At 29.8% G+C, this 14,942-nt stretch overlaps 1 protein-coding gene and 1 pseudogene across 2 annotated transcripts in view; one reads left to right on the top strand and one right to left on the bottom strand.

Moving 5' to 3' along the window:
• LOC142330004 (putative multidrug resistance-associated protein lethal(2)03659) overlaps nucleotides 1-14,942 on the bottom strand; it is a 196,293-nt pseudogene that overhangs the window by 54,508 nt on the left and 126,843 nt on the right.
• CCHa1 (neuropeptide CCHamide 1) overlaps nucleotides 1-14,942 on the top strand; it is a 174,936-nt gene that overhangs the window by 110,686 nt on the left and 49,308 nt on the right. For both annotated transcript variants that reach the window (XM_075375009.1, XM_075375008.1), the window contains exon 2: nucleotides 14,825-14,860. In XM_075375009.1, the coding sequence (XP_075231124.1) occupies nucleotides 14,825-14,860 (36 nt within the window). The remainder of the gene's footprint in view (nucleotides 1-14,824; nucleotides 14,861-14,942) is intronic.

The following is a 14,942-nucleotide window of genomic DNA, read 5'->3' as shown; positions in this document are numbered from 1 at the left end:
AGCAATTATTTATTTTTTTGTTATAAAATTTTATTGTGTAATATTATAGTACTGATTAATAAACAAAAATAACACTAAATAAAGAAATTAAAAAAAAAAGGATGACGATATTTTGTTTTAAATTTAATGAATTACAAACAATTTTTATTACAATTTTATTACAATTTTTATATTTAAACGTCATTCATTGGCTTCAGTAGAATTAAAGGGGAATTGTAGGTCGTATAGTTAGTGCTAACAAGATTAACACGAGGAAAGATTAGTAAATCCATATTAATTAACATGTTATGTTATCCTTTTAATTAATGTTATTAATAAGATATCTCTGAGAACAGAGATATTTCCATTCATATTTACAGTTAATTCTCTATTTTAAAAATAGAATCATGATCAAATAATTCACGTAATTACTGAATTATATCAATATACACATATAATACACATTGAAAAAAATTTTGTTTAGGCTTTCCCATTAAAATGTTATCCTATTTCATTAAAACTTGGACCGATTTATTAGTATCGCCACTGTTTCAAATTTATGTTATATAACACTCAATATAATACGAAGAAGGATGGCACTTTCTTTAGAAAAGCATATAACAATTCTCTCCCTAAAAATTAGTAATAAAATATACGTAAAATATTGTATAGGCTAAAACATTTTCCGATACATTTCAAATTTATCCGTTAATTATAAAATTACTTAAAAACGAGGATATATACTCGTATAAAATTAGCAACGGTCATAATTATATGTTAAGTATTATGAAATAAGAAATAAATACCTCTACAATTAATTAATTAGGTTCTTTCTTTTTTCCTGTTTAGCCTCCGGTAATTTACCTTTCAGATAATACTTCGGAGGATGATATGTATGAGTGTTAATGAAGTGTAGTCTTGTACAGTCTCAGTTCGACCATTCCTGAGATGTGTGGTTAATTGAAACCCAACCACCAAAGAACATCGGTATCCCCGATCTAGTATTCAAAACCGTGTAAAAATAACTACTTTACTAGGAAATGAACGCTGGAACTTTCGACTTTCAAAACAGTTGAATTGGGAAGACGCGTTCACCACTAGACCAAACCGGTGGGTTTACAACTTCCAAATCAGCTGATTTGGGAAGACGCGTTCACCACTAGACCAAACCGGTGGGTTTACAATTAATTAATGATGAGATTTCTATACTGGTAATGGTCATAGAGGGACGATAAACACCAGAAAATGATTGAAGATTTTACAAGTTTTCTTCATTCCTCAGGTACCCAGCATCACCGACCCGATAAGAAAAGTCTGATATATAAAAATTCATAATTATTTCTTTAATTTAAAAAAAAATTAAATAATTTTTTTTTTAAATTATAAAAACCGACTTCAAAAAATAATAGTACTAAAATTTTACAAATAATTATAATTTTATTTATTAACTGAAGTAAAAGTATTTACAATAAATATCTATTTTTTGAAGTCGGTGCCAGCTAAACATAAACAAAAAAGTTTAAAAAGTTAAACATAAAAAACCTAGATGAGCTACGCCATACACCGTCGCACTTTAAAGCGTTTTTTCTTAATAACTAAAGATAAATCGAATAAGACGAAAAGACCTTTTTTGAATACCACCGGACTGGTTGTTAACTCGTCATTGCAAATCACCTGATTTTGAAGTTGAGAGTTCTAAGGTTCAAATCCTAGTAAAGGCCGAGTTACTTTTATACGGATTTAAATACTGGATCGTGAATACCGGTGTTCTTTAGTTGTTGAGTTTCAATTAAGCATACATCTCAGGAATGGTAGACTTGAGACTGTACAAGACTACACTTCATACATATCATCCTCATTCATTCTCTGAATTAATACATTACGGTGGTTCTGTAGGCTAAACAGAAGAAGAAAGAATTTTTTTGTAAAAAATGTAATTTCAAATACTGGGGTCGGTCTCCGAATTCGATTTGATTAATAGTTTTTGCTATTGATCAAATCTTCCATCGATGAATATTTGCAAGTAACATAAACTGGTTGTTACGGCAAGGAATTAAAACGGTCACCATCTTGAAACTGTGAAACATTTCGTAACGGCAATAATCCTATGTTATTTCCAGGTGTAAAATCTATGTCCATATCATACAAAATTTCAGCTCAATCGGTTGAATAATTTTTGTGTGCAAGAGTAACAGACTCGCAGAAGCTTCTATAAATGAGCTGCTAACAACAGTTGACGTTAAATAACATAATAAATATTAAAAATGAATTAATAACAACAGACTAGTGACGATAAAAATATTACAATATTCTACCTATGTTCTCTAATATAATAATGTTGTCTTTCTCTGCTTAATTTAAATCCAGAAATTTATTTAAACATAAATTAGAGATTTGAATACTGTCCATAACATATTTCAATTGTCTAATTTTAATATTTACAATAACTTTTTATAAAATAAAAATAATAAATATCATTCAAATACAATTAACTTTTTAACAGATTATTGTGTTTAATACCTAATGAAATCATACTGTAATGACAGGAGTGTTAAAACTATAATTCTGTCGTATGTATAAGTTGTAATTTAACTTTAATTAAAGTTTACGCAATGGTTTTATTAAATGTCAGAATAAAAATAATAAATAACAAATAATTTTTACTTGGTAATACAATTAACAACTAGCACATACTAGTACGTAAAAATATTAATTAAAAGATTAATATTATTGTTTGAAATGTTTTAATAATACAATCATATGGAGGTAGATTGCTTTGCTTTTTCTGATGATCTCGTAACTGCAAATTTTTTTTTAATAGAGCCAAAATTTAAAAATAGAAGAAACCTTAAAGAAAATCACGGAAGAAACAAATCTTCAAATATCCTTTGAAAAAACTAATTAGATTAAGTATGTAAAAATGTTTGATCTGGACATCACATGAATTCCTTGTACGCCTATTAAATTGCTTATACACATTTTTAAAAACTTTTAAAAACATTTTTAATAACTTCAGATTTTTTTTCGTATTTTGTCTTATTGTTATTATTGTTAAACCTTTTTTTAGAATCAGATGTTAATAATTCTATTCTACTAACAGCATTTGTACCTGTGTCTGTGTATGTGTCCCCCTTACCTTAACACTGGTTATTTTCTTTTAATCGTTATTAAACCGCTGATTATCAGAAGTATTGCAATATTTTTTTTTTTTAATTGAATTTATGATTAATAAATAATAATTATAACTTGGTTCTGATGTGAACACTACATGATTTCTGATTTCCTTGTACGCCTATTAAATTACATACACATTTTTAAAAGTACATAAAATTTTATTTCATTAATAACTACTGATATTTTTTCATATCTTTTTTTATTGTTATTATAGAATTATTATTAACAAATCAATATATTTAAATTTAAAAAAAAAATAATGAAGTCGGATTCGAACCCTGGTAAGATCCAAATATTTTATTAATTAAAATTTTATTTCCCTATAACTCTGGAACCAATGAAAATTACTACCTATAATGATATATTGTTGAAAAGTTCTCAATGAGGGCTTATATGTAAGAAAGAAAAAATCAAAAATCCAATTTTTTGGGGATTTTGGGCTCTTTTGGACACTTTTGGTCCAGTTTATTGCAATAAAAAGGGGAGGTGCACAACTAGTTACAACAGTCCTAAATCAAAAATTTCAACATCCTACGGCTAATCGTTTTTAGTTATGCGAGATATATATGTACATAATATATACATACGTACAGACGTCACGCTGAATAGTGAAAATGGATTCAGGGATGATCAAAATGGATATTTCCGTTGAAATCTATAAACCGAAATTTTTCGGTAAAAAAATAAAACCTAGAGATTTAGTAACAAACTATTTCAAGCATTTTTGTTTAACTTCCTGTACGGGTATAAAAAAAAGAAGATTTTTATAATTCAGCTGGGTGCAAGCCTACAAGTCTCAAAATTTCTGAGACGAATAAAGTTATACCTTTTTTAAGCTTTTTAATTCCCAATGAGAAAACAAACCTTGTTGGAATATTTATTTGTTTAGGGTTCTCAGATTCTCTAGTTATTAATAAAAATAACAGTTAATATGAGATGAGGGGCGACTGAAATGTAATGCATACTGGAACGTAACGGGAGAATAAAATGCCCCATAAAACCAAAGATACTGCCATCTTATAGTTTCATTTCCCTACTACTGACATTCCAAAACTCCTTGACCCATGCCCTCTCATTTTCTGTCAGTCGCCATTGTTATGGAGTACGGGACTCCATAGATAACAAGCATACGGGATGCTTGTTATCTCAACGCGAAGCGATTGAATTTTTAAGATCGGAAAAGAGTGACTGCTAGTAACAATCATCGTCGTCTAAAAACTATTTATAGCGATGAAACTGTTGATTGAAGCACTGCGAATATGGGTAATTAAATTTCGTGCATTAAAATCTGGTAAATCGAATTTAACTGATGAATCTCGCAGTGGTTGACCAGGTTCTGTGACTGATGAGAAACACCAAGGAAACGGATAAATTTACTTAAAATGACGGTCCCATAACATAATAACGCATCGCCACCCGCATAGGCATATCCAAAAAAAAAGCAGGATACATTATTGCATAATTAGTCTAATAAATTTTGACTATTTAATCGGCCATTCAATTCGAAATATGTTTTATCAGATCGTTACACTGATACACAGAAAAAAGTATTAATTTAACAACGAAAAATAAAATTCCGCTTAAAATCCACTCGTCAAAAAGATCTTCATGAAATAATCTTAGTCGAAAATCGTTAAGTTCAATTCTTTAAGAACCTTTTGTAAACCTGTTTTGGGTATTGCAGACCAACAGAAGCGTTTCGGTTGACACTCTTAAGGGTCTTTCCTAATTTCTACCAGTAAGTTGTTTATTTCGTAAAAATTGGAAATAGTCTAATCGAGGAGCATCCTCCATTATTTTCAAATGTTATGTTCGGCTTACACAAATACTGACGAGACATTAATAGAGAAATAAACAATTTAGTATACAATTCCTCATAAGCAGTGGTAGCTTCCTTACCTAATTTTTCACAAACGCTGAACATAAAAACCGGTCTTTATTTTATGTAATTAGATGTTACTATTTTCAAAGACAAAGTGGATAACTACCGATTGGAAAACACACTAGTAACAGGATTTAAATCTGCACGCATGGGAAACTGACTTTTAGCTCATTATATATGGTGCTCACATTCTGAATAAGAATATTTCGTTCCCCCAAAGGGTTAAGTGTGGATTAAACGCCCTATTATCCAGAAGAAGCCACGAAACTAATATCTATATACGGTTGTCTCTTGCTGCGGTTCCTCTTTTGGTAAACTGTCCATTCACATCAACCACCACTATTCCTTCTCGTTATCAGTCCCTTCTTCGTCAGTTGAGGTCAAATTATTTAGATCAGACCTTCCATCGGTCCTAGTTAAAAATGCGAGATCTATAGTGAACCGATGCTTATTGTATCTGGTGGTGAGAGGGCGTTCTATGAATGGATCTGTAAGGCACAACTCATTTCCTTTCCCGTGGCTACATACTAAAGCTAATTTAATTTACCTTAATAGACCAACACCGATCTATTGAGTAAAGCCAGGCCCAGTAAAACCTTCCAAATTCAGTGTAATAAAAACCCTTTGTTTAAATGTCAATCTCCGTAATGGAGCGATAGCGTTTCCCCCTTTTAACCAGAAGAGTTTTGAGTTCGAACCCCGGTCAAGCTTGGTATTTTTCGTTCGGTAGAAATATTTCATATATTATATTCCTACGCATAAGCGTCGAGTTTACGTGGTGAATTATTAATAAACTAAAATAAATACGAGCGCGCGCGCGTGTGTGTACGCATATATAAGAGAAGAAAAATATTATGAATCTAACTTAATTTTAAGTGTTTAACTTCCTCTGCCGTAGCAGTAGTACTATAAAATGGTGAAATTGTTAAGCATACATTTGAATATCCTAAAATAATACTTAGCAGATGATTTAATTTGATTAAGGTACAAGAAAGAATTTAATCGATTCAAAAATTACTTCTTTTAACATACCACTCAAAGAGTAGTATACTATGTATAGAAAAGGAAAAAAAGAGAATTACGTTACAACCGTCCTTTGATGGAAGTATCACAAAAGAAAATCTTTCAAATTAAAAAAAAAGAGAAGAAACAAGTCTTGCTTTATTAGCCAAAATAAGATGTTGCTAACCTATTTCTTGAACAAAGTCAAGTAGAAGTCTTATTAAGTATATATATATTGTTCAATGTAGCAGATACTTTTTGAAATATGGAATTCTTTAATATATAAAATGTTTAAGTTAAAGCTCTTTATTCTTTATAAACGTACATCATTCGGTAAGAATTGCTTTCGTGATTCGTAAAAATAAGAAAGCGTGTATACGTGTTTTCATATTGTTACATCTTTATATCACGTAATGATAACTTACAACTATAGTACACACGTCTAAATGAAAAGTTGAACTTTTTTATAATGCATTATTCAAAAATATTTTGCTAGAAGAAAAAACTTCATTAAAAAGAATTTTTTTAAAAATATGTTCAAGTTAAAAAATTAATTTCCTATATGCAGACTCAACAATCATGGAAAGGAACAAATGTGATAAAATATGAACTCCATGTAGCAACCAAGAGTTTGCAAGAGTGTCTTTAATTTCGGTACTACCTTTAATAATTTTTTGCATATAAAATAAACCATACAGTACAATTTATTCACCTTGAAATTTATCCATTAAGTTGGAAGTTTTAATAGGTTCAGTGGTAATCAAAGCAAAAACCTTGGATTTTAAATCTAGTGCTGCGTCACTGAATTCCAGATTCTTTATAATAAATAATAAATAAAGTGCGTTTCATCAGTATAATCTTAATAAATATAAATGCTTCGTTAAAACTATATTAATTCAGCACTTGTCAAAGTTTATAAAGCATAAGTACATAGATAGTCGTAATTCCTCCTGCCTTGTGTATGTGAAGCAATTTTGGTAACGCTAATAGTACAGTGGAGGGGATAGTGTACCGCGTCAGAACGTCGTAGGAAGGAATAAGCCAGTCGCCAGTCCACCAGTTCTTCCACACTCTGCATTAACCGAGCTTTCAAACTTCGACGAGTAATACTAATATAATGAAAAACTGACAACTGTGGGTTGTTTCAGATGCACTGCTTACAAACACGTACATATATAACTCTTCATTTAAAATATTTATCATTTTATTTAAATGTAATATATTTTCGTTTATTTAATTTAATGATTCAAATAAAGCGCGCGCGCATACCGTATTTAATTCGCGCGGGAATAACGGTACTAGTGACGAATGTCATCACTAACTAAACTAATGTAATTTCACACCTTACATAGAACAAATTCGCTTGTACGGTCGGCAGACTGGTGTAGCCGCGAGGCTTAATACACCAGATACCGAGTCAATTGGGAGATTTACTTCGAGACCTAGCCAGACCGAGTTACTTTTTTACACTTTAAATATTATTCATTTATTTAATTCTACCACTCAGTCACCTGTGACGTCACAACATAGCAGACGACTACAAAGCATTCTTTGGGTTGGGGGAGCGATTTTGCAAAAATGTTTTTGTAAATATTGTTATTTTTTTTAATTGTTAACAAATGTGCCTAAGAAAAATATGACCTTAATTAGGGGAAATCTCGAGATACTGAGCCTTGCTCTACAACTTCACTCCTTTGATCTTTTAAGTCGAAAATTTAATGGCATCAATTCCCCATATATAGAAGTAATCTGACCAAGTTTGATAAAAATCGGTAAGAGGCTAACACCGAACACACGTACATTAACATCCGTAAAATTTCCATCCGGTTTTTTTTTAAATTTTATGGGTTCTGTAGGTGTCAAAACGTCAAGATCCGGTGAAAACCGCATATGTCCTAATTGGACTGATACTTTCCCTTCAAGAAATATAGCTATGCTATAGTGCTATCTAGACGGGAATTTAAAATAAATTCATATACTCATATCTTGCATACTAAAGACATATCCTCAATGGAGGAACTACAAGGCTGGAAAAATTTAGCTGACTTAAAATTAAATCTCTTAAGAAAATAATAACAAAAATTATACTATCACTAATAACAGAATGACGCCTATCAAGAGACGGCAATGCATAATATTATGTAAACAATTCCACTCATGTAATCTCATATTTAGCCGGCAAACCGGCTAATTTGTAAATTTGTTTATAAAAACTTGATACTATCAGAAGTCAATTATTTTCTCGTGATAAATACACCACTACAGAATCTTTATACGTGACGATCTTTTAGTACTCTCCTTTACTTTTAACTGAACTATTTATTGCGTTATTTTCATCAACACTTTGTATGAATTACATTATATATAATTTGATTTTGTTTTTTACTTCCTTGTACGAAGTACAAAGAAGAATTGTAATCGAGAAAAATTTCGATTTTCAAATTATAATGGAAATATCCATTTTGACCATCCCTGAATCCATTTTAACTACTTTCGCCGTCACGTCTGTAAGTACGTATGTATATATGTATTATGTACGTATGTAACTCGCATAACTCGATTCGCAAAAACGATTAGCCGTAGGATGTTGAAATTTTGCATTTAGGACTGCTGTAGATCTAGTTCTGGACCTCTCATTTTGACTGCAATCGACGAAAACAAAAGTGTCCAAAATAACCCAAAATCCCAAAAAAACATTTGGATTTTGGACTTCATCTTAACTACAGTAATAAGCTGTTATTAAGAGCTTTTCAACGATAGTTAAAACTAGTGGTAGTTATTTTTATTGGTTCCAGAGTTATAGATAAATAAGATTTTAATTAATGAAATATTTGGATCTTAGAAGGGGAAGGCACATCGATTCGAATTGGACTTCATCTCCTTTTTTTAACTTTATTTTGATTTAAATATATTGATTAATTAATAATTATTAATCTCCGATTGTAAAAAAAATTATAAAAAGTAATAATTCTGTAATAACAATAAAAAAAAGATATGGAAAAATATCAGAAGTAAATTATGAAATAAAATTTTATGTACTTTTCATTTTAAAAAAAAAGTGTATATGTGGTTTAATAGGAATACAAGAAAATCACGCGGTATCCACATCAGAATTTTCAAGTAGACACTAATTATTATTCTTAAACTCCACCCGTATTATTTCAATATGGTTGTCTTACAAAAATGTGCATTCTTTTATTATAATGAAATAATACCAAGTTATAGTTAATTATTAATCATAAATTCAACTAAAAATAAAATTTGCAGCTTAAATCGATTTGGGTGACAAATAAGAATTGTATTTTTTGCAATACTTCTGATAATCAGTGGTGTTTAATAACTATTAAGAGAAAGTAAGGTAATCGTGTACATGCAGTAAAAGCGACTACTCCTTAGTAGACCACCTCTTTCTTTAGAACTCCGTTAACAGAACAAGTGCTGCTATCTGGATAAAAGTTAAGCAGATTACATTACGGACCAAATAAAAACACATAATAATAATAATAATAAAAAGCTGTTTATTATTATAATTTTGTTCATTCAAAAAACACCAATTGCTCATTTAAAATTGTTGGACTAAACTATTTCAATCTCAACCGTATAATATATTAAACTTACCCAAAAAGTGTATAATATCAAGCTCCCTGTACAGCGTAATTGTCACGAAAGTCGTTTTGTAGGAAAACGTATTTCCATTTTCAAAGACCGTTAATATTACTATCGATACAAAAAGGTTTTGTTATCTCCAATACGTACAAATAATGCTTCAAAGTAAATGCAATACAGAAACTATTGCAAAACATTGATCTCCTTAACTTGTATGGAAATTTTGAATAGAATCGAAATCTGAATGTAGCAGAGCAATTTGGGTTTGATCTCAAGGATGATGATTCTCTAATGATGATACATGATAACAACCGGTAATCTCCAGATAACCTTACGGTATATCCAAAGCTCTTTCTTCTTCACGACCTGAAATGTGATCGGAACTTTTTAAACACTTATTACGTTCCTGTCCTATAAAATTGGATACTGTTTGGAAAGACGAAGGGGAACACTTCTTATATTAATATAAAATCTACTTGTAGATGGTAATCTAAATTTAAAATATTAGGTCTACTTCCTGTTGTCTTTCGTTTTATTGATAAATCTCCGAACGAAAGGAATATTCTCTTGAATAGTATTTGAGTAGTTTTTTTTACTAACAATATATGTAGTTCTAACAGCGACAAAAGAAGAAAAAAAAAATATATATATAGTTTCAGATTTTTTTCCGACACCGGTCACTGTAGGACCAAATAGAATAGATAACTTATGGCTGGTTTTTTTACCTCTCCAATACTCCATTCTTTCACTGTGCCGCTTCCTCTTTCTTCCGACCGCATGAGATTAGAGCATTATTATTTCTTCTTATGGATTCCTCCTAAACATTCTTAAAAAGTTTCCTCCTAAGCATCCCTTCTGCCTTTTAAATCCGTCATTTTTATATCTGCAATTCTTAGGTCCTCTTTAACTTGTTGAAACCATTTAACATTCGTCTAGTCACCATTACACTTGTCAAAAATTCTCTTCGTAAGCCTGTTAGAATCCATTCTTGTCAGATGTATGTAAAATGCCAGTCGTCTTTGCTTATTCAGTCTAACTTCCGGTAAAGTTTCTCATTTTCCCTTAACTTCCAATCGTCGTTAGTTTTTCTGGGCCCTAAGATTTTCCTTAGAATCCATCTTTCAAGAAGTTTTAGTTTATCTATTTCCCCTTAGTACGCATTCTGCCGGGTATAAAACTCCTAGTCGAATTACGATCCGGAGATATTTATTATAAAACCAAACCGTCTTTCTTAAGATAAGTTTTATTAAAAAAAAAAATAATAATAATAAATAAATATGGTTAACAAGTTTGTCTAGCTTGGAAGTTTTTTTTCAACAACGTTCATTCACCAAAATAAATCCATCAAACTAAGTTCAATGTAACCTAAATCATTATTCTTTTTAAATATATTTACTTACTTACTTACTTAAAAAAAAAAGTATTAACAAATTAACAAAATGAAGATCCATGATCTGTTAAATAAAATACAAATAAAGTAAAAATTCAGTGAAAGTAATACTCTTCAATTTATTTTAACAGTCTATTATCTTTTACAAGTTCACTCCGCTTCTGCTTTTATAAAAAGGTCTCTCTTAATCAATTAACGTTTCTTTTATTTAATAGCGGGAAAATTTTAGCTGACGTAGTATTTTAAAATATTTTATCGGAGGTACACAAAATATTTTTCTTTAATATTATTAAGATACACAAAAAATAAAGATAAATTTAATTAATATTACAATGTAAAAATAAAATCTGCACAGAAATTAATCGCACTTTTATTACGTAATTCTTTTCCGTTAAACTATGATAAAATAACAATTTTTTAATCTTTGTGTATTTTACGTGAAATACTTATGAATATAAACATTTTAATTTCGTTTATTGAGTGAAGACAAAGTAACAAAGTACTCATCCATTCCTTAAAAATAACATTAATTTCTTGTTTTTTATTGTCAGTCACAATTTTTCTTATGAGTGTTATACATGTAAAACAATCGAAGTAAAAATGCCAGAAGTAAGACTAACATTCTCTGAAAATAAAAAATATTAACGACCAATACTAGCGATAAACAGAATAGAAGGTGCAATTTATAGATCTGAATATCACCTGCATTTGGAAGGTCTTGGTATGGTAGTACTATAACATTGTTACACCTTTGTTGAGAAAGGTTTAGATAAACCAAATCTAAAGCTCACTTTCCGAGTAAACCTCCTGTATTAGTTTTATCCTTGGGAATGGCCTGTATACCGTTTTCGTTATGTATTAGATTACAAAATTATGTATTAAATAGATAGGTTATCGAATTTGTTAAAAATATAAGAAGTTAGGTCGTACAGTTTTGTCGCAGTTAAATTTTTTTTAACTCAAATTAAAAGTTGAAAAAATTCAACAAAATCATTCCCAGCTGTTGTTAGGTAGATTTCATAAGAAAGCTACCTATTGGAATGGATACCATAATTCCACATCCAGAAAATTTCGACATATCTTCACGTTTCACATCCCCCAGACTCCAAAACCACCGTCAGCTCATATAAGCTTGTATGTATATATATATATATATATATATGTCTATTTTCACGTAAAATAGACAAAGATTAAAAAATTATTTTACCATAATTTAAAACAAAAGAATTACTAATAAACGTGCGATTAATTTCTGTGCAGATTTTATTTTTCACTTTCTTGTGGACACGATAACTGCTGTAATTTTTTGCCAATCACTTTCAAATTGTTTCTTAAAAATAGCTCGTCCCAAAATGAGGGTGGAAATAGGAGGCTTTATCGGAAAAATAAAATATCGTTGTAACGTTTTTATTAAGTAAAATATTGAATTCTTTTGAAGTTTCTACTATTCTTTGGATAAGGGCCTAAAACTTATGTAAGTAAAAGTTTTTGATAACACCAACCGTTGGCCCAAGGGGTGGGAAAAATGGGGTTTTGAAGGCAAAAAAAAGTCATACCTCCCTTAATAGGTACGGTATCGAATCGGTTTAAAGTGGCTGTTAGTCTTCTAAACATTACTTAAAACTTTTGTCTGTAATAAATTTTTATATGACCAACCCTTACGGCAAGGGATGACCAAAATGATGCAGGAATTGTAAGATGGGGCTTGTCGTATGCTAAACATGTGAAGCTTTTTTTCACATGCAAACATTAAGTAAATTTGAAGTTTTTCTTAACTTTAAGGTGGAAATCTTTTTTATTTCCTACTTAACACCGGTGAAATCTACCTCCGCCTTCCGGCGTGCCGAAAGGGACTTTTTTTAATAAAAAATTCCGATTCTCATTTCTTCACGTTTTAAAATTTAAAAAATAAGTCAGTTATATTAACCTACCGGATTAGTCTAGAGGTAAACTTGTCATCGTAAATCAACTGATTTCGAAGTTCATATCCAAATAAAGGTAGTTCTTTTATTCGGATTTGAATACTAGATCGTGGACACACTGATCAGTCGCTAATGATTATACTATGTTGATACGACTATAAATAAAAGTATTTAAAATAAAAATCAATTATAATTAATTCTGTGTCCTTGATACGAATGAAAAAGAATAAATATAGTTGTATTTCATATAAAAGAGTTATTTATATATGTTTAAGTAAATTACAATGCAATGCAATAATGTTTTGATATGTTTACTTCGTTTCCATATAATTTTCTAGGAAGAGAATAGCAACAAAAAACTATCAGTATCTTTGTAATTACATAAAGAGTTAATAATGTTTGGGAAAAGGTTGATATAAAACAACTTTTATTACCAGCCATAAAATTCTTAAATCACATTAAAAGTGTACGCAACACGTAACGAGGGAAGAATCAAAGCAACAGGAAAAAAACTTTTACATTACATACGCGCGCGAGTACATACACGTTTTATCTGTATATACTGGTTTAAACACTCGTATATGATATATGTAAAAATCATGTAATTTCAAAAGTAATCTATGGAAACTTAAGAGCATAAATCCATTAGTTCATACATTAACAGACGTATTATTCTTAAAAACTATAAAAATTATTTTTTTAATTGTACTGCCGCGTAAAAAAAAATTCGAATCTTTTTCTTTAAGTGACGCATTATTATATGATAAGAGTAAACACGCGTGATCGAACAAGTTACACATTTACAAACACAAAACAATTTCCACTCTTTGTAGTCCCGCTATTCAACAGTTCTTATATAATGCAATGGATTAGAACATACGGCAACAAAACATTGATTATTATTTGATTGAACTGTTGGTTCGTAACTGTACAGTAATATACTGATTTAGTTTGATTACATATTTATACAATATTGTAAAATATGCATTTTCACTAAATTTATGCGTATCAAAATATATCGCACGAGTAAATGAAAAAGCTATATCCAAAGTTAGTTTGTAAAAGTTAGTAGTGTAAAAATAATAAAAAATCTGATGTCGACACCACATGACTTCCTTATTCGTCTATTAAATTACATATACACATTTTTTTTTAAATGAAAAGTATGTAAAATTTTATTTCATTAATAACTTCTGATATTTCTTCATATTTTTTTTTATTGTTATTATTGAATTATTATTTATTGTAATTTTTTTACAAACACGGGTTAATAATTATTAATAAATCAATATATTTAAATTAAAAATAAAAGTTAAAAAAAGGAGATGAAGTCTGATTTGAACCGATGTGTCTTCCCATTATAAGATCCAAACATTTCATTAATTAAAATTTTATTTCCCTATAACTCTGGAACCAATGAAAATAAGTACCACTTTATGACATACCGTTGAAACGCTCTCAATGAGAGCTTATTGGTGTAGTTAATAAAAAGTCAAAAATCCAAATGTTTTTTGGGATTTTGGGTTTTTTTGGACACTGTTGGTTCAGTCAATTGCAATCAAAAGGGGAGGTGCACAACTAGATTTTACAACAGTTCTAAATCCAAAATTTCAACATCCTACGGCTAGTCTTTCTTGAGTTATGCGAGATACATACGTACGTACAGACGTGACGGCGAAACTAGTCAAAATGGATTATGGGTTGGTCAAAATGGATATTTCCGTTGAAATCTGAAAACCAACATTTTTCGTGATCACAATACTTCCTTTACTTCGTATAAGGAAGTAAAAATGTACAATTTTAATAGAAATCAATAGATTTAGCGTTAGCAAAATTAATTAATTGGTTTTTTTTGGTTTTTTTTTACAGGGTCATGCCTGAGCTATGGCCACTCTTGTTGGGGAGGTAAGTTTCACAAATTATTTTATAAATTTAATATTCTTTTATCTAATCCACTGATAATTCAAGAACACTTAACCCTTTAATT

Source organism: Lycorma delicatula, chromosome 9 (genome assembly GCF_047948215.1).
Source record: "Lycorma delicatula isolate Av1 chromosome 9, ASM4794821v1, whole genome shotgun sequence".
Lineage (NCBI taxonomy): Eukaryota > Metazoa > Arthropoda > Insecta > Hemiptera > Fulgoridae > Lycorma > Lycorma delicatula.
The sequence above is the reverse complement of the archived record's forward strand: the minus strand, read 5'-3'. Positions and strand labels throughout refer to the sequence as shown.